The sequence below is a fragment of the Amblyraja radiata genome, chromosome 7 (genome assembly GCF_010909765.2).
Source record: "Amblyraja radiata isolate CabotCenter1 chromosome 7, sAmbRad1.1.pri, whole genome shotgun sequence".
NCBI lineage: Eukaryota > Metazoa > Chordata > Chondrichthyes > Rajiformes > Rajidae > Amblyraja > Amblyraja radiata.
The window spans coordinates 23413499-23433502 of record NC_045962.1 but is presented as its reverse complement, the minus strand read 5'-3'; the positions used below and the strand labels follow the sequence as shown (position 1 = coordinate 23433502).

General features: G+C 41.3%; 1 protein-coding gene across 3 annotated transcripts in view; it reads right to left on the bottom strand.

Annotated features, from left to right (window-relative positions):
* Positions 1-11624: 11624 nt before the first annotated feature.
* sestd1 (SEC14 and spectrin domain containing 1) overlaps positions 11625-20004 on the bottom strand; it is an 87545-nt gene continuing 79165 nt past the window's right edge. For all 3 annotated transcript variants that reach the window (XM_033023842.1, XM_033023843.1, XM_033023844.1), the window contains 4 exons: positions 19861-19983; positions 17877-18068; positions 13498-13631; positions 11625-12617 (listed from right to left, as the gene is read on the bottom strand). In XM_033023842.1, coding sequence (XP_032879733.1) covers positions 12494-12617; positions 13498-13631; positions 17877-18068; positions 19861-19983 — 573 coding nt within the window. In that variant the 3' untranslated portion in view covers positions 11625-12493. The remainder of the gene's footprint in view (positions 12618-13497; positions 13632-17876; positions 18069-19860; positions 19984-20004) is intronic.

The following is a 20004-nucleotide window of genomic DNA, read 5'->3' as shown; positions in this document are numbered from 1 at the left end:
TAAGCACCAAGATACAGTGAAATTCATTTTTGTATACAGTTCAGTATCACTATATATAAACACTTAAATACATCTTAGATAAGCATCTCAGATACAGTACAAGTGTATAGCAGTAGTATACTGAGATAGTATACAGAGTTGCCAGTTTGGTGCTAATTTCAAGTCCTAGTTGTTGTAAGTGCAGGGTTCTTGACTATGAAGCCCTGTTGTCCTAGCGGCATTGCAGGGTCGGCCTGGCCAAGCACAGCCATGGTGTCCCCCGCCACGGCTCCATCTCACTAGGCTGCATCCGGTCCACGTGCTCGGCCTCTGGGAGCGACGCCCGATCCAGCAGAGCCCCAGACTGTTGCAAGGCCTCCAGCGGCCCACTCCACCATCGATGAAATGCACTCCTTCCCGGTCTGTTTACCGGCCCTCCGTCCGACTCCTTCGACTCTAGGCGGGTAAGCCTGGCCTCCTAGACAGGTTTCCAGTCGGTGGCATATGTTCTCCATCGGCGGCAGGAGAGCTGGGCCTTCCGGGCGGGTTCAGGTCTGCAGCATGTTTCTCCATCCGCGGCGGGCAAGTCCCCGGTCTCCAGCATGCTAGCCTGGTGGGTCCTCCTTCCTCTGTGGGCGAGCGGAATCTTCCACGGTGGGGTCATGCGTAGCTTGCTTTAGAAATGCACACACAAATGCATAAAGAATCAAATTCATGCAAAAAGTAAACCTGGGAATTCAGTCAATGATACCAGAAGAAAGGCAGAATATATTCAAAATGTGCAGTAAATTTAAAGCTAAGGTTAGAAATGCCTGCATTGCTGGATTTGGAATAGGAAAAGAACTAAGGATTGGGGTGTACAGCCAGGCAGAGAAAAAGAGTGCACTTCGGCAAACATTTTAGATGTGGCATCATAGGATTTAAGATTGTTGAGCATAACGACAAGAATAAACCAGGTATTAAATTGTAGAACTAAGGTCCTGGGAGAGGGTTAGCAAGATCAAATCTGGCAAAACTGGAATGGGAACCGTTACTTGCAGGCAAGTCTTCAGGCAACCAGTGTGACAGTCAAAAATGAATCAAGAGTTGAAGGCTGACATGTGCCTACAATGGTGAAAGGTCAACAATTCCAATCAATCTTGGACATAAATTAGTGAAAAGGATTCCTTTGACAGGTTTTAAAAAGTGAAAGCAGTTGAGGCCCTGCAGGAGTAGAAAAGTAGAGGGGTAAATGTAGGGTTACATGTAGAGGTGTATTGTTAAAAGTAGTTCAGAGGGCAAAAAGGGGCAAGATTTCATTTCATTTAATTCCTACTATCAGGTAAAAGGTGTAGGAGTCTGAAAACTGTGGCTTCCAGATTCAGGAACAGTTTCTTCTCAACGATAATCAGGCTATTGAACAAAGGTATCAAAGGTATTTTATTGGTCACATTCACATACACCGAGGTGTAGTGAAGTGAAATGCTTTTTGCCATTTTGCAGCACACAAAAAAAGAATAGACATAACACCAATGAGAGTCTTAAACACAAAGAACATCCCCCCACAATGGCTCCCACCATGAGGGAAGGCACAAAGTCCAGTCCCCAACCCCAGTTCACCCATAGTCGGGCCTATTGAGGCCTCCACAGTTGCCTCTACGGAGGCCCGATGTTCCTGGCCATTCTCGCCGGGTGGTGGTGCTCCGGCGTCGGGAGGGTCCTCACAGCGGCATGGGAACCCTGGAACGGCCGCCTCCGTACTGGAGGCCGCGGCTTCCGAAGCCGACAAGGCCGCGATGGTTGGAGCTCCACCACTGGCGATCTCATCTAGAGATCCCAGGCTCCCGATGTTAAGTTCAGCGCCGCCGCCCGCAGCTGGCCGCTCCACAGTCCCGCAGCTCCGGGATGTTTTACCCGGCGGTCTCAGCTCACCGATGCTCCAGCGCGGCGACCCAGGTAAGGCATCGCCCGCTCCACGATAGCGCTCCAGCGCTGTGCCGCCGCCGAAGCCGAGGTTCTGGGCGGTCCGTGACAGGAAACGCCGCTCCAGGCCCGCTGGTAGGCCGCGAGGAGGGGTCGAAGCTGCAGCCCGGAGAAAAGCTGCCTCTCCGACCAGGTAGGGACCCTGAAAGGCAGTTTCCCCCTACGAAACACTACGAACTCCAACTAAGCTTCGAACTACCTTGGTTGCACCAAGGACTTTGGGATTTGTTATGTTTTTAACACTATACTGGGTCTTTTATTTATTGAACTTTTTAAATGTTTGTATATTATATTATGTATTGAGTACAATGTTCACAAACCTGTTGTGCTGCTGCAAGTAAGAATGTCATTGTTCCGTTTCAGTACATGACAATAAAACATTGACTCTTGACTTGAAATGACACTGGCAGGCGAGTGCAATAAAATTCCAAAACAGAGGTGAGGAAGTGAATTGAAGAGGGTACTGCAGTTGACATACTTTACATGGATTTCATTGGGCCTTTAACAAGGATAGGTGACTTTTCAGGTCGGACCTTTCTTCAGGCTCATTCATCGGGGAGAGGAGGTGAAATTCTTCAAGGTAGGCATACCTTGCGGAGATTTCGCAGTGGAAAAGTAAAATACAAGTATAAGTAAAAAAAAGTGGAAAAGTGGAAAAGGAAAAGTAGATACAAGGAACTGCAGATGCTAGTTTACAAAACAAAAGACACAAAGTGCTGAAGTAACTCAGTGGGTCAGGCAACATCTCTGGAGAACATGGACCCTCCTTCAGACTCCTGTTGAGATCTGCTGAGATGAGACCCGATTGAGATATACAAAATTCAGGACTGGACTGGAGAGCCTGCTTATCTGCTGACTCCATTACTCCAATTTTAGAGCAAAACGTTTCTGAGTTTTAATGAACGAGTTGCCTGCATTGATAGGGGGGATGTTGGAGATTTGAGAAAAATGGTCCTTCAGTATGTAGTCTATTAATGTCAAACTTTCTGGTGCTTGTTTACTGCTTTCAAATAATCTAGTTGTCCATTTCTTACATGATTTCCTTCTGATTTATTTAGTAATTTCCAATGTCATACTGTATCCATGATCAGCTTCCTATTAATGAACGTAAAGTGCTAGAAATATTACAGTTTAATTCTTTGAACAAACTCATTTGAAGCAAAACTCAAGCTACTTGTTATTTACAAGGTTATATTTAAACAGAAAAACAATTGGATAGAGGCGAGTTAAGGCCTTCTTTTTACGCAGCAGATTCAGTGCTTCACATTTAGAGCGGCTGTCTGCATTCCAAAAAGGCTCCAGAGAGCATTCTGTAGCTCAACACTTCAATAGTAAGTTAAGCTGCACTGATAATTGCTATTTTCATAGTCCTCTGGCATGTCAAACTACACAGACGATAATCAAAAGATAAGTAAATGTTATATACTATATTGTGACCATTTTCCTGCACTGTTATTGGCTTCATGTCCTATAATAACTGTGAAGAAGTGCACCTTTTCTCAAACAGAATTTAACCTTAAAGAGCGAAGTGATAAAAAGAAATGGATGAAATGAAGAAATGTTGTCATATATTCCATTTCTAGGAGAATGTGGGTTCTCAACAACAGCTGTACAGTAATCTATTTGATTAACTTCTAAGACAAGCACCAACCAATTTTGTTTCCACCAGTTGCAGAACCAGTAATTATTTTGGAAGTATCCTGGATAAGAGACTTCTTAACAACATAGATGAAGGACTCTGAACAACATAGATCAACACCACATGTTGAGAGCTCTGTTGCTTCTCTTCTAACTCACACAAGGTCCTACTCACACATTATCATTTTATTTACTGATCGACATTCTTGCCCCTTTAAACAGTGACCATACAACCATCAACCTTGCTTTCAAACTTTCTTGCGCTCCTCCAGGCCCATCTGCATCACCAAATTTGCGACCCCCAACAAACTATCAACTCTCAGCTAATATCTCCTATCCAATCCGATTTTCCCCAGCACCTGACCCAGCTGGCAACCCAGGAAGAAGAAAACTGCAAAATTCAAAATAAATTGTCTTCCTCATTCTGAGCCAACTGGTAGTTCTGTAAATATCTCTACAAATAAGACATCTTTTTGGGGTAACAGATTCAACAAGTAAATTATGTTTAGGATTCACTTTTGAGAACCTGATCAGGGCAATTTACCATCTGATAAAGCGATAAGCAAGACTTTATTTTAAAAACACAATTACAATGAATTGCTATCTATTTTATAATCAAGTTTTTAAACAATTATTTCAAGGCTTCCTTTTAGCTCTCCATTCTATGCTTGGTTAATCACTAATTTAAAGAACTTGATCTGATCCTCTCGCTACTTACAATTTATTGGAAGTAGAAGGTGATTTAATAGGAACATGAGGGGTAATTTCCCCCCACAAAGGTAATGGGTGTATGGAGCGTGCTGCCGGAGGAGGTAGTTGAGGCAGGTATAATCGCAAGAAACATTTAGACAGGTACATGGATAGGATGGGTTTAGGGATATAGGCCAAACGCAGGCAGGCAGGACTAAAGTAGATGGGGCATGTTGGTCATTGTGGACAAGGTGGCCCGAAGAGCCTGTTTCCACGCTGTATGACTCCAAGCATCTGATAATTTTGCTATTTCATACTTGCACATTTGCACTGTAGTACGGCAAAAAGAAAATCAACCAAATTCTATAATTTGAACACAGATCGGGAGCACCAATCCACCAGATATATGTCACTCTCTTCTGCACAATAAAACATTCAGATCCCTCGTGTAAGTGAAAAAAGCAACATTTTAGCATTGATAGCCAACTGCAAATTCTTAATCAATGTAATGTTAGGATTAGGAAATGAAAATTTATATTTTTTATATTTAGTTTTTCCAGATTCCACGGTTGGCCCTTGAGAAAATGGTAGTGAACCAGCTTCTTGAAACAGTGTAATCCTTTTGGTGATGGCACTTTTGCAGAATAATACGGTTGAGGAGGTGCTGGATCTCCCAAGATTCTAGATAAATCTCCAAGGTCTAATCAGATATAGCCGAGAACTCTGTGGGAAATTGAAGATACCAGGACTGAGATATATACATCCATCTGGGGTAGAGGATTGTGATGTCCAGAGATATATTTCCAAACCAGAATAATATGCTTTGGAGAATTTACAGGTGTTGACATACCCTACACCTTTGCTGCCTTTATCGTTCTTCCTGGTAGGAATCCTAGCTTTTGAAGGTGTTTTAATAGCTGAGATGAATAACCATGCGCTGCATTAATGACGGAGGAAGTGAATCTTTTGGGTAGCTGATGGTTACCAATCAAGCAAGCTACTTTATGATCATGTCAAGCTTCCTTTGGAGTGACCACCCAAGTGGAAACATTACATCATATTATTTACTAATGCTTCATGGATAAGAGAACGGTTTTGACACATTTGGAAGCGAGTCACTCATCTCAGGATACTCAATATCTAATATACTCATTGTATTAGCTTAAGTTCCAGTTCAAGTTCAAGTTCAAGTGAGTTTATTGTCATGTGTCCCTGTATAGGACAATGAAATTCTTGCTTTGCTTAAGCACACAGAAAATAGTAGGCATTTACTACAAAACAGATAAATGTGTCCATATACCATGATATAAATATATACACACATGAATAAATAAACTGGTAGTGCAAATAACAGAAAGTGGTTGCTAATAATCAGAGTTTTGTCCGAGCCAGGTTTAATAGCCTGATGGCTGAGGGGAAGTAGCTATTCCTGAACCTGGTTGTTGCAGTCTTCAGGCTCCTGTACCTTCTACCTGAAGGTAGCAGGGAAATGAGTGTGTGGCCAGGATGGTGTGGGTCTTTGATGATACTGCCAGCCTTTTTGAGGCAGCGACTGCGATAAATCCCCTCGATGGAAGGAAGGTCAGAGACGATGATGGACTGGGCAGTGTTTACTACTTTTTGTAGTTTTTTCCTCTCCAGGGCGCTCAAATTTCCGAACCAAGCCACGATGCAACCGGTCAGCATGCTCTCGACTGTGCACCTGTAGAAGTTAGAGAGAGTCTTCCTTGACAATCCGACTCTCCGTAATCTTCTCAGGAAGTAGAGGCGCTGATGAGCTTTTTTGATAATTGCGTTAGTGTTCTCGGACCAGGAAAGATCTTCAGAGATGTGCACCCCCAGGAATTTGAAGTTCTTGACCCTTTCAACCATCGACCCGTTGATATAAATGGGGCTGTGGGTCCCCCTCCTACTCCTTCCAAAGTCCACAATCAGTTCCTTGGTTTTGCTGGTGTTCAGGGCCAGGTTATTGCGCTGGCACCATATGGACAGTTGCTCGATCTCTCTTCTGTACTCTGACTCATCCCCATCAGTGATACGCCCCACAATAGTGGTGTCGTCAGCGAACTTGATGATGGAGTTCGCACTGTGGTTCGCTACGCAGTCATGGGTATAGAGTGAGTACAGCAGGGGGCTGAGCACGCAGCCTTGAGGTGCTCCCGTGCTGATTGTTATTGAGGCTGACACATTTCCACCAATACGAACAGACTGTGGTCTGTGGACGAGGAAGTCGAGGATCCAGTTGCAGAGGGATGCGCAGAGACCCAGTTCTGCGAGTTTGGTAACCAGTTTGGAGGGGATGATTGTGTTAAATGCCGAGCTGTAATCAATGAATAACAGCCTGACATATGAGTTTTTGTTGTCCAAGTGGTCCAGTGCGGAGTGGAGGGCCAGCGAGATCGCATCCACCGTTGATCTGTTGTGGCGATACGCGAACTGCAGTGGGTCCAGGTTTTTGTCGATGTAGGAGTTGATTTGTTCCATGATCAACCTCTCAAAGCACTTCATCACCACCGGCGTTAGTGCCACTGGTCGATAGTCATTGAGGCAGGTCACCTTACTCTTCTTGGGCACCGGTATAATTGATGCCCTTTTAAAGCAGGTGGGGACCTCAGACCTCAGAAGTGAGAGGTTGAAAATGTCCGTAAAAACTCCCGCCAGTTGGTCCGCACAGGTTTTTAGAACACGGCCGGGTATACCATCAGGTCCAGGTGCTTTTCGGGGGTTCACCCCTCTGAAGGATTTCCTGACATCGGCCTCTGTGACTGAGACTGAAATGCCATCACAGCGTGATGGTGAAGGTGGATTTGGCAATGATGTCACTGAATGTCATGGGTAGGTTGTGAGAATCTCTTGTTGGATACAGTACTTACCCAACATTTTTGTAATTTTAAAGTTGCTAAAACTGATTGGAATAGGTTGTTTGCAGGCAAAGGTATGTCCAGAAAGGACCGAATGGCCTACTCCTGCACCTATTGTCTATTGAAAGAGAAAGGGAGAGGGTGAGGGGGCGAGAGAGGGGGAGAGTAAGAGGGAGGGAGAGGGAGCAGGGAAGTGGGATTTACATGAAGCGCTGCCTCGAGAAAGGCAGCCAATCTCTTTAAAGGCCCACACCACCCTGGCCACGCTCTCATCTTGCAGCTACCAATAAGGTGGTATAGGAGCATGAGAACCGTTACATTCAGGTTCAAGAGCTGCTTCCTCCCCACAACCATCAGGTTCTTGAGCCATTGTGCACAACCCTATCTCAACACCAAAAAAACTATGAACTATGTACTACTAAGATTACACCAGATACTTTGGCTTGCATTATTATCGACATAGACAATAGGTGCAGGAGTAGGCCATTCGGTCCTTTGAGCCTACGCCGCCATTCAATATGATCATGGCTGCGCATCCAAAATCAGTACCCCGTTCTGGCTTTTTCCCCATATCCCTTGATTCCCATAGCCGCAAGAGCTAAATCTAACTCTCCCTTGAAAACATCCAGTGAATTGGCCTCCACTGCCATGGTCTGGTTTACTAAGGGTAACTGATAATTAATTGTATATTTATTGGCTGCTTTTTTGCTTTTAAAACTGTAAAGCTGCAGCAAGATCCTGATGAATGACAATTAAACACATTTGGCTCTTGAAAGGTTATTGATGAAGCAGCTGATTATGGCTGGGCCCAGAACAGGTCTAAATAGCTCTTAAGATGATTGACTTCCAAAAATCAGCTATTTTAAAAAGCATCAAAATACCTACAACTTGCATTGAGAAAACACCTTGAACAAAGAAGAATGCCACGAGAAACTTCACAGATGCATTATCATTCAGAAATCTTCATAGTCAGTGTATATTAAATATGAGTAAAACCAAACTGGGACATGGAGTAACAGGTGAGACTAAAAGAGACAAAACCACAAAAGTTAAATCCAAGGCTGACACAATTGAAGCAAGTTTTAAAATGGAGAGGGAATGAAGACTGGCAGAACTGCAAAAGTGTCATGGTAAAAAAAGTCATAATCTCTGCATTACTGCCAGACTGGACATTACTGGGACAAGAGGGAAGTTACAAAGTGATTTGTACACTAGGATCACATTGAGCTGTTGCTGCACCAATCGCCAATGTCGGTCAACAAGTTGGTGCAGGCTTCTCCAGGGTCTATGGAGAAGCCAAATACAAATTGGAAGAACATTTCATATTCCACCTACAACCCAATGGTATGGACAATGAATTTTCCAATTTCATATAACCCACATCCCTGGTTATCTTCACCCACACACACTCATCTGTCCATCCAGTTTGCTTCTTCCTCTGTTCACCTTTCCCATCCTTTCCACCGTGCCAGGTTCCATCCACCCATCCCCCCCCCCCCCTTCCATCTGGTTACACCTATCACTTGCCAGCTTCTATCATCCCCCACTTTGTTTCATGCTGCTATATACCGGCAAATTTTCTTCCCTTTTCAATCATGACACAGGGCTTTGACCTGCATCAGGACGTACACATTTGGCTTCTAAAGATGCTGCTTGATCTGTTGTGTTTTAGTTTTAAAGATACAGTCCTTCGGCCCTCCCTGTTCGTGCCGACCACCCCACACATTAACGCTATCCTACACACTCGGGACAATTTGTTACGCATACACCAAACCACATACCTGTGCGTCTTTGGAATGTGGGAGGAAATCAAAGATCTTGGAGAAAACCATGCGGTCACGGGGAGAACGTACAAACTCTATACAGACAGCACCCATAGTTGGAATTGAACCTGGGTCTCTGGCGCTGCAAGGCAGCAACTCTACCGCTGCACCACGGTCTTCTTTTTTTTTGTGTTTTGTTTCATCTGGTTTTAGTTATCTATTGAATTTTCCTTTGGACTAAATGATTTAGAGTCAGTCTATAGAAACCTGCAACAAAACTCACATGAACAAATTGTTATCTATCAAACACACTTTTTCCCTTGCAAACATGATTGCTAAATGCATCATGTCCAAAGAGAAAATCGCAATACATCCTCCTTGTTACCTGGTTGTAAACCCAGACCACACACCCATGCACTTGCAAACACACACAGCCAGAAACAATCTGCTTAATGAATACTTGAAGCATATTGCTTATTGTACTCGGGTTCAAAATTGTTGTGGCATTTCTATGTAAGCAACATCGAATTCTGGAAGCAAGACCACCACTTTAATGTTTAATGCAACAACAAAAAAATCAACACATTTCTCACCAATATTTTCTTCTGTCAATATGGATTTAAAGTAACCACTTTGCAGTAAGTACTCTGGAATAAGTTAACATAACATTAGGTTTCGATTTTGTATCTTACTTAGGTGCTTAAATAACAAAACCGTGGCAATTCCAGGAAGTGCTGGTACAGACAACCAATATTACCAAGACCTGTTCTCTGAAAGAAAATGGGAGTTGTGGTTAAGGTCAAATGTCGCTGAAGTTAATGTTATACCAAAGGATTGCAAGAATGAGAAAGGTTACAAGCTGGTAACCTCTATAGATATGTACTGCAGAGATATTTAGCTGTCCTGGCGTATGATTTTGTTTTCTTTTTACCATGCTGCCTGGACAATGAAGCTTTCTTTATCTTGCCAGATTTGGTTTTCCTCTTCTCTGTGTCATCATTGTAGTCATAAGTACATCATTATTGGCTCTATTTGTTTTCATTAGAGCCTCATTACCATGCAACATTGTCACTTATGTGTTATTAAGACTTCTAAAAATGTACAAAGAAGCCCTGTTGATTTGTTTCGAAACCACACAAAGATCATCTTTACTGATTTCTCCAAGTAAATGTGAACAAAGCTGTTATTCCATACAGTCAGTTTAATACAAAACCATTCAACAACTTGAATAAAATATCATCTTACCAAGTCGTAACTTGTTCTGACTTTGGAAATTCAGTAGAAATACCCAGAAGGTGTCATGAACCAGATCACAAGGAGTAGCATTGCTAAACGTCTGGATTACGTTATTGTACAAATAACCAACTTCCACAAAAGAAAGATATCGATAATGATCACAGGCGTCACTGATGTCGCAGAACCTAGGATGGTATCTCATCGATACAAATTCATCACTTTATATGAACCTACTTCATTAATTACTGACATGCTTTTTATAATATAAAAACTTACTATTGGACAGGGGACTAACTTTTTCCCCTTGCTCATGCCGTATGAAGCAAAACAGAAACCTCTTTGTCCATTAATAGTTTCAATTTAAGTGCTTAGAAATGGCGGTGGTGTGAAGTGGCGGCACCTTGTGGCAATGGCTACCTGCATTCCGTCTGTCTTTTTTTCTTTCGTCTTGTTGGGAGTGTGTTTTTGGTTTTATTTTAGCTGTGTATATGTGGGGGGGGGGGGAACGTTTTAATCTCTTCCCTGAACGGGGAACGCAACTTTTCCCTTGTCGTGTCTCCGTTGTCGTTGGGGCCTAACATCAGTGGAGCTGGCGGCCTCCAACAGGAATCGACCTGAGGGCTCCAGCCATAGAGCCTGCGGACTCACCATCGCGGAGCTGGCTGACTTCGGAGCTGCGGTGGCCTTGCGGCTGCGACCCGACTTCAGAGATTCGGAGCTTCAGCCGCGGGTCCTGTGGACGATGGAGTCGGGTTCTTGCAGGTCCCTGGTGGGAGACCGATTATCGGAGCTCCCGCAACGGCAACTTCGCCCGCCCGAATCGAGGGGTTTGAATCTGCCCGGAGCAGGGCCTTACATCGTCCAGCGCGGCTTAAACTGTCGCGGGACTTACCATCGCCCGCCAGGGGCTTTAACATCGGGAGCCCCGGTCGCCTCGACGTTGCAGTTTGGCTGCCTGACCGCGGGAAAAGAACAAAGGATAGGGAAGAGATAAGACTTTTGCCTTCCATCACAGTGAGGAGGTGTTTGGAGATTCACTGTGATGGATGTTTATGCGGAATTGTGTTAATTGTGTGTTCTGGTCTTTTTTTTTGCTGTTATGACTGCAGGAACAAATTTTGTTCAAAACGTGCATGTTTGAATGACAATAAAGGGCAATTGAATTGAATTGAATGGAATGGAATTGAATTGAACTCACCTGCTGGGTACTCTCAGCATCCATTTCTATTTATGTAAGAGACCTCTGACCACAAATGAAAAGTTGGCTGCCTGAGGTTTCCTTTTAGCAATCTCGTTCTTCTGAAATCGGGCCTCTCCCAGTTCAATCTCCATAGGCTGTCCTTCCACATATTCAGCTAAATCCATATTTAACATTACCTATTATTTCTCAATTTACAATTCAACTGAGAACATTGAAAACTATGTTCTTTCCACTGGCTTTCCAATTAATATAATCCCATTTCATGATGGTATGAAGGAGAAGAATATCAGTATGCACAGTGTACATGTTGGATTTTATTTTGCAAGAATCTTGACTTCCCAATGCAAAATTTCTGCTTAAAATTGGTTTTCAAAACAAATACAGTTAATTATATTTTTTAAAAGCTCCTTATCCACAATTATCGTTCAATATGTAATAAGTATAATATGTAAAACAAATTGTTTTGAAAAAAAAGAAACACATCAAAGGCATTAAGTGTACATTTCTTATTGGCACAAACTAAAGCAGCAACTTTGGAAAAAAAAGTAAAAAATTAAGACATAATTACAAGGGAAACATTTTATCAACATCTACTAACAGGTATATTAAAAGCCTAAAAGTTCCACAGCACCTGTCTAAGAACAGTAAAAGGGAACTTCTTAGTGCATGGACACTCTTAATAGATTTTGTAGCACCATTAGCTTTTGTGCCAACCACCAAATTAATAGTTGACAAGAAAGACTGTAAAGCTCTGAGGGTGGGAATTCAGTTCAGTACAATGCCTCATATTTTACTCTTACGTTTTGGAGCAAACGTCAATACGGCGTCTATAGTCAGAGTTGACAATGGCCTGTATTCAAATGTAAGATGTGCAGAATATGCATGAACTGAGTCAGTGTTTCTCCTAAATGGCAGATATATTTATATCATAATTCGAGCCATATAATGCACATCAGCCTTATTTTTCAATGCATAATAGTGCACTTTAATTTTCAAAAAATGCTTGATGTCCATTATCAATCCTTTACTTATTATGAATACCTGGACTGTGGATCCACTCTCCTATATAAGATGGTGTCATTATACAAAAAACAAATTTTAGCATCCGAGTGTTGCACTGAGAAGGTGACTCCATACTTCGAATAAACATAAAGACTGATCCATTAACTATCATGAGAGACTGGTTCTAGAGATTGTGGCTTCTTTTGGCTGACTGCTCGCATCTTTTCACGAATATGTTCTGCTGTAGAGGCCATGTCACTTGGACTTCCAAAGTACTGTTCAGTTCTAGAAAATTAAAATATTATGTTTAATTTCTGAAAATTAGAATCACTGAAATAAAAGAAAATGAATGAAACTGGGATGCTTGAAGAATTTGAAATTATCGATCTTGCATTGATTCAAACTCAATTAACCAAAGGCAAATGATTATTTGTTACTCCCTTGTGCCAATAAATTCTTCACTGTATATACTTTGCAAATCAAATATCTCAAACTCAAAAATGTTCTTCATGCTTTTGTCACTTCAGTTATTTTCATCACTGATCTGATCTTCTTGAAAATGAATATTTGTCTCCAAGTACCCTCTCCAAAACTGCATGAACTACATTTGTTGTCTAACTGCAAATTAATGTAATAACTTCTTTAAATTGCTTCATGCATTTGCCTACATTATATTTGCAACGTATTTTTCAATTCTCTAGCAAAATCTGGCAATTTCAACCACCTGATTTGGCTGATTTGTTATACGTCTTGGTCCCACTGTGGAATGTTCTCTAAACCCTTGGTTTTTCCATTTTTAACCAACTTCCAGCTTTCCTGCTCACCTATTATAACCTGCCATCCATCTATTTATTCCTTTAAACAATTTTCCTCGCCTTTATTATAAAGAACCTTGGAGCATTTTCAACATTCTGAATTTCATGCGAAAAATATTTTCCACAAAAAAATCTGCAAAGTTAAAAAATGTAAGTACGTTTATTGGCCAAGTATTCACATACAAGGAATTTGCCTTGGTGCTCCGCCCACAAGTAACAACATGACATACAGTGAAAAACAATTTATCCTATCCCATCCATGCTTTTGTGTTTAATAACTGATAAATGCCACCTTAGGTGAATGATACTGCTGGCATATATATATATATAGCAACAATGCAATATCTTACCCATCTGGGTAAATTACAGGCACTGTTAGTCTGTCTAATAAGGTTTTTCCAGTTGCTTCAACTTCATCAATTTTTTCTAGAAGTTCCTTCCAGGCTTCAGTTTGTTCCTCTAATTGGGAGTTATCTTTCAGTATCTGAAAAAAAGGTTGTTAATTACAAAGTAAAGTAGCTGTATCACCATACCCTGAGTAAATCAGCAGTCATTTATATTTAAGAAATATATTGTTTGTTGGAATAAATCAAAATTTCAGAATCTCTATCTTTGTTTCTTAAAATATGGTCTTTTCAAGTGCATTTGACGGCAAACACATACTGGGCTACATTGTGCTGATGGCTGGTTGGCAGTTTCATAGAGGTAATAGGACTTGATGTTTCAGTCCCTGTAATAAGTCAGCACTCTTGCTATTTGCAGTGGGATTGGAGTGGTGAAAGGTAGGGTAGGTACGACATTGGGGTCATCAGGTGGGCACCCTCCTTCTTTGACGTTTCATTGATAAGCCCACAACATCTCCAGAAGGCTCAACGGTGTTACCTGGCATCCCAGTTACACCCCTCTCAATTCCATACCCTCCTGTCTTCATCTTGCAGCCCAATTGTTATCTCTCCTTTTGATCCAAATCCAATTGCTGCTATTTTCCGCAGAATTTGATAATGATTTGATTGCTTGTTGGAGGGAGCAACCCCTCACCCCCATTTTCTTTAATAGCCTGGTCATAGATGTAGCAACACATCCCCTGCATCCCACTTCGACAGGGAAAATCTTGGTCTTCCAGCCATTCTGGGAAGCTTCAGTTGCCAGTTCAGAGTACTTGGTCTTGAAAGACAGGCTAGTGTGTGTCAGCTCATTCTAGAATCCATTCATCTTATTCTCTCCTCTGCTTCATGCAAGCTATGCTTGGTTTATGAGTGAACACATGGTATGTGAAAGAGGTCACAGACCTTCAATTAAAAGACAAGTGAATGTACATGTTTATAGATATGCACAGATATTTAGAAACTAAAGGCCTTCTGAGAGGGCAGCCTATCAGTTTATGCTGCTGGAGAACTACCTGTCAAAGACTACTCTGCGTAATGGAGTGGTTGCAGCTATGTGACTTCAAGAAACTCAGAAATGGCTTTGCTGCAAAATTACAATGGCAAGCAGTCTACTGGAGGTGAAGATAAAGCACGGGTGGACCCAGAATAACATGCCCAACCTGATTTATAAGCCATTGCAATTGTGCATCACTAAGAATCAATTAGTTATTTGCTAATGGACAAGCACTATGCAAACTAAAACATTTAAAATTAAACATGTCACAGCAATATATGCAGAGGCACAGTTATGATACTGTGTGGAAATGAATCAAAACCAAATACACAAATTTAACAAATGAAGATGAAAGTAATATGAAAAATTCAAATGTTGAATTATCATTTTATTTACATTGGATAGCTTAGCTGACACACTGCAAAAATAGAGCCAAAGAAAAATGTTCTTGCTCTGGTAAGAGCAAGCTAGCTGGGAGTGGGTATTTTAAGACACGTAAGAAATTTATTTAGAATCATAGAAAAAAATAGGTGCAGCAGTAGGCCATTCAATATGATAGAAACATAGAAATTAGGTGCAGGAGTAGGCCATTCGGCCCTTCGAGCCTGCACTGCCATTCAATATGATCATGGCTGATCATCCAACAGTATCCCGTACCTGCCTTCTCTCCATACCCTCTGATCCCCTTAGCCACAAGGGCCACATCTAACTCCCTCTTAAATATAGCCAATGAACTGGCCTCCACTGCCTTCTGTGGCAGAGAACTGCACAGATTCACAACTCTCTGGGTGAAAACGTTTTTTCTCATCTCAGTAATAAATGGCCTACCCTTTATTCTTAAACTGTGACCCCTGGTTCTGGACTCCCCAAATATCGGGATTTTTTTCTCCTGCATCTAGCCTGTCCTATCCTTAAAGAAATGTATACGTTTCCATAAGATACCCTCTCATCCTTCTAAATTCCAGTGAATACAAGCCCAGTTAACCCATTCTTTCATATGTCACTCCTGCCATCCCAGGAATTAACCTGGAGAACCTACACTACACTCCCTCACTAGCAATAATGTCCTTCCTCAAATTGGGAGACCAGAATTGCACACAATACTTCAGGTACGGTCTCACCAGGGCCCTGTACAACTGCAGTAAGACCTCCTTGCTCCTAAACTTAAATCCTCCCTCAATGGCCAATTAGCTTTCTTCACTGCCTGCTGTACCTGCATGCTTACTTTCACTGACTGATGTACAGGCTCACCCTGGTCTCCCCTCTTCCTAATCTGACAACTTTCAAATAATAATCTGCCTTTCTGTTCTTGTCAGCAAAGTGGGTAACCTCACATTTATCCACATTATACCGCATCTGCCATGCATCTGCCCACTCACCTAACCTATCCAAGTCACCCTGCAGCCTCATAGCATCCTCATCGCAGCTCACACTACCACCCAGCTTTGGAGATGTCACATTTAATTCCCTTGTCCAAATCGAAAATATATATTGTACATAACTGGGGTCCCAGCACCAAGATTTGCGGCACCCCACGAGTCACTGCCAGCCATTCTGAAAAGGAACCGTTAATTCCTACTCTTTGCTTCCTGTCTGCCAACCAGTTCTAGATCCGTGTCAATACCTTACCCCCAATACCACGTGCTCTAATTTTGCACACTTATCTCATGTGTGGGACCTTGTCAAAGGCTTTTTGAAAGTCCAGATAATCCAGATTTCTCGTCTTTCCAATCTCTCAAGTGTGTTGACTCTGTTTGCACGTACTAAATAGATACAATGAATTGAAAGACATTGTATGGAGACAAGCCCTTCGTTCCACTCAGTCCGTGCTGACCATCAGTTAGCACTCAGAAATAAGTACTTTCAGTGACTAATAATTCACGATTCACTTCCATACTACATAAATTTGAATTGGCAGCCATTATGCATGATAACTGATTCATATAAAGCAACAAGCTTCCTAAGGCAGTTGTTAAACTAATTTAAGTCTTAACATCACCGAGGTCTGGAATCACAAATTGATCCCAATTGCTCATGTCAGAACAAGGAAAAACCAATCACACCGGCTTTCTATTCTTGATTTACACCTCGTCGCACACACAGGGAAACACACAGACACACAAAGGGAAACACACACACAGACACAAAGGGAAACACACACACACACACACTGGGGAAACACACACACTGGGGAAACACACACACACACACACACACACAGGGGAAACACACACACACACACACACAAAGGGAGACACACACACACACAAAAGGAGACACACACACACACACACACACGGTAACACACAAAGGGAAACAAAGAACTGGAGGGTGGAGGGACGCAAAGTGCTGGAGGAACTTAGTATGTCAGGCGGCATCTATGGAGGGAATGGATACATGACACTTCAGGTCAGGTTCCTTCTTCAGACTGATCTGCAGAAACGGGAACTGGGCGACGAAATGGCAGTTGGAATTTAACTCAGACAAGTGCAAGCCGTTGCATTTTGGTAAATTAAACCGGGGCTGGATTTACACAGTAAATGGTTGGGCCTGAGAGAATGTTATAGAACAAAGAGATCTCGGGGACAGCTATCTGGTTGCCTGTAAGTGGCAGCACAAGAAGATAGGGCGGTGAAAGCATTTGTAATGCTTGCCATTTGTTACCTGGGTTTGAATCATGCAAGATAGATAATCTCGTTGGTTAAGGCATTGGGAAAAGGAGCTGGGGAATCATGCTACAATCGAACATGATTTGAGGTGACCACAAGGAGTATTGTGCGCAGTTCTGGTCACCCAGCTACAGGAAGGATGTCATTTGGCTGGAAATATCCACAAGATTGTTACCTGACTGGAAGGCTTGAGTTATGCTGGATCTGCTGGGAATTTTTTCCCTGGAATGTAGGAGGTTAAGGAGTGACCAAATATAAAATCATGAGGAGGATAGACAAGGTGGGTGATTCTAGATTCTTTCTCAGAGTAGGGGAGTCTAGATTTAAAGTGAAAAATTTAAAGGGACACGAGGGGCAACTTTTTTTGCACAGAGGGTGATGGGCAAATGCAACAAATTGCCAGATGAAGCTGTACAGTTAGGTACAATTACAACTTTTAAAATACATTTATACAGGTACATGGATAGGATTTAGAGAGATATGGGCCAAATGCAGGCAAATTAAATTAGCTCAGATAGACATCTTGGACGAGTTGGACAGTGCTAATAATAATCACTGACCATGTTTATGAAAGTTCCTAGGTGTTTTACAACAGTCATTAAACTGGGTTGAGAAAAAACCTTCAAAATTGCATTTTTATGTTCAAAACAGCAAAGATAGAAATTAAATAAGACACCAGCCTTTTCAGCAGCCAAGTTGAATGTGTAACCCAAATTCAGTCTGTGAATTCGTTCCTCTGATGTCACTGTAAACTGTTTCCAGACTCTGTTCAGTCTTGGTAGTGTCTCTCCTGATGACCTTGTGGTGCATCGTAGAGATTGGCACAGCACCACCGTAGCCTGCAGCAACTGTCTTCCATAATCATACGTGCTCTACAGACAGTGCATCAATGAAGGAGACAGAAAACAAGACATTATTTACGGTACATTTGATATTATTGTGTTTTATATAATATTAGAATTCAAAACTGGATCAGATACATTTTTATGTGATCACTCTTTTGAAATATATAATTTTATTTAAAGAATCGTTATTTAGAAATCACCAGCTTACATAATTCAAATATGCTAAATTGTCAAGAGCGTCGATATTCCGTTATTATTTTTCTTCGCCTATCACACTACCTACCAAGATATTTATCCACTTTTTGTTCTTTTCAATGCATAAAGGCATGATTTCCATACATCATCCCGCATATTTTTATCCATTAAAAAAATAATATTTGCATATCATTTAAAATATTAATGTGTAGAAAGCAACTGCAGGTGTTGGTTTAGAGAGACACAAAATGCTGGAATATCTCAGCAGGTCAGACAGCAACTCTGTAGAAAAGGAATAGGTTTCAGGCCAGAACCCTTTATTAAAATATTAATGTTCTCTGCGTGGTAGAACCGAGGAAACTCAATTCCTTGATTTCACCGTACATTGTCAAGAGACCGCAGCAGAAACAAGCTGGTTCTGACTATTTCCTGCATTTTCACTTTTTGTTTGGTTGACGTTCTTTTCTTTACCTCTTTGCATTGTTCAGTTGTATAAACATGTTTTAATCTTTTGGTTCATGGTTCTCAATTTGATATTAACTTATTTTTCTTTCTCTAGACTGATTTTTTATTGATTTTTTTTTTAATTTTTCACTTGCAATTTCACTACAATTTTGGGGAGTTTACAAACATTTCCTGCAACCAAAGCAAGCTTACAAAATTTCAGGTAGATGTTTGGAGAAATATTGTTCATCAAGAGTTTTCAAATAGTATACAGGAAGACAATGCATTAAGAGCACGTTTTACAGCATGGACTGAAACTTTAAATAAAATCCCCAAGCGCATCACATTGCCTTTAATCATGGCCCAAAATCACAACCAATGATTCATTACTGTATATGATACATGTATATGTGTGTAACAATATGGAAAAAATTCAGAGGCTCTTGTAAAAGTCAATGTTATTAAACATTCTTTTCAATGTTGACTAGTTTTTTCAGCAACTATGTGACAAAGTAGCAGGATAACTCAATAATATTCTTGAAATTATAAACAAACTTTTAAGGAATATAGTAAAATATTAGCAGAAGAATATTTAACTCTTTTAGCAAGAGTTGAATGGACAAACAAAATAAAAATTCTAAATTGCACTAGTAACGAATAACCTCCCGTGGAACCTATATAATGCCTCGAATGTAGAAAAAATATGCCAAGGTACTTCAAAGAGACAAAGGAAGAATGGGGAAACTAGAAGTTGTGATCAAAAACTTGCTTAAAGAAATTAGCTTTCCGAGGATCTTAAAAAAAATGGGAATTAGAGAAATAGTGAAGTTTGGTAATGGGAGTCCAGAATGATAAGTCCAGGCACAAAAGATATTGGATGTACATCGTAAAGCAGAGTGAGAAAAATGGAGGAAGAAAAATTCTCAAACCCCACCTCTTGAACAAATCTTTTGGTTAACCCTTCTAATACCTCCTCCTTTAACAGTGTCCATTTTTCCTTAAACCTCTGTGAAGCAACTTGAGAGGTTTTTCTATGATAAAGCACTACATAAATTTAAGTTATTTTTGTTGATAGCACCCATTATTGACTGGTCGGCATCTCAACTGCAGGATTCAGGCAATCTTATTTGTTTCTTATTTGAATATAAAGTAGCTAAAGAATTAGGTGTATCAAACATACCTGGGCAACATCAACAAATTTGCGATGTTTTTCCAGTAGAACTTTGGCTTCCTGTGCATCATCTCCTAATCTAATATGTGTTTTCAGAAGGGCATCCAATAGCTCATTTAACCATTCCACCGCCTTTTCAAAAAGTAGGAGATA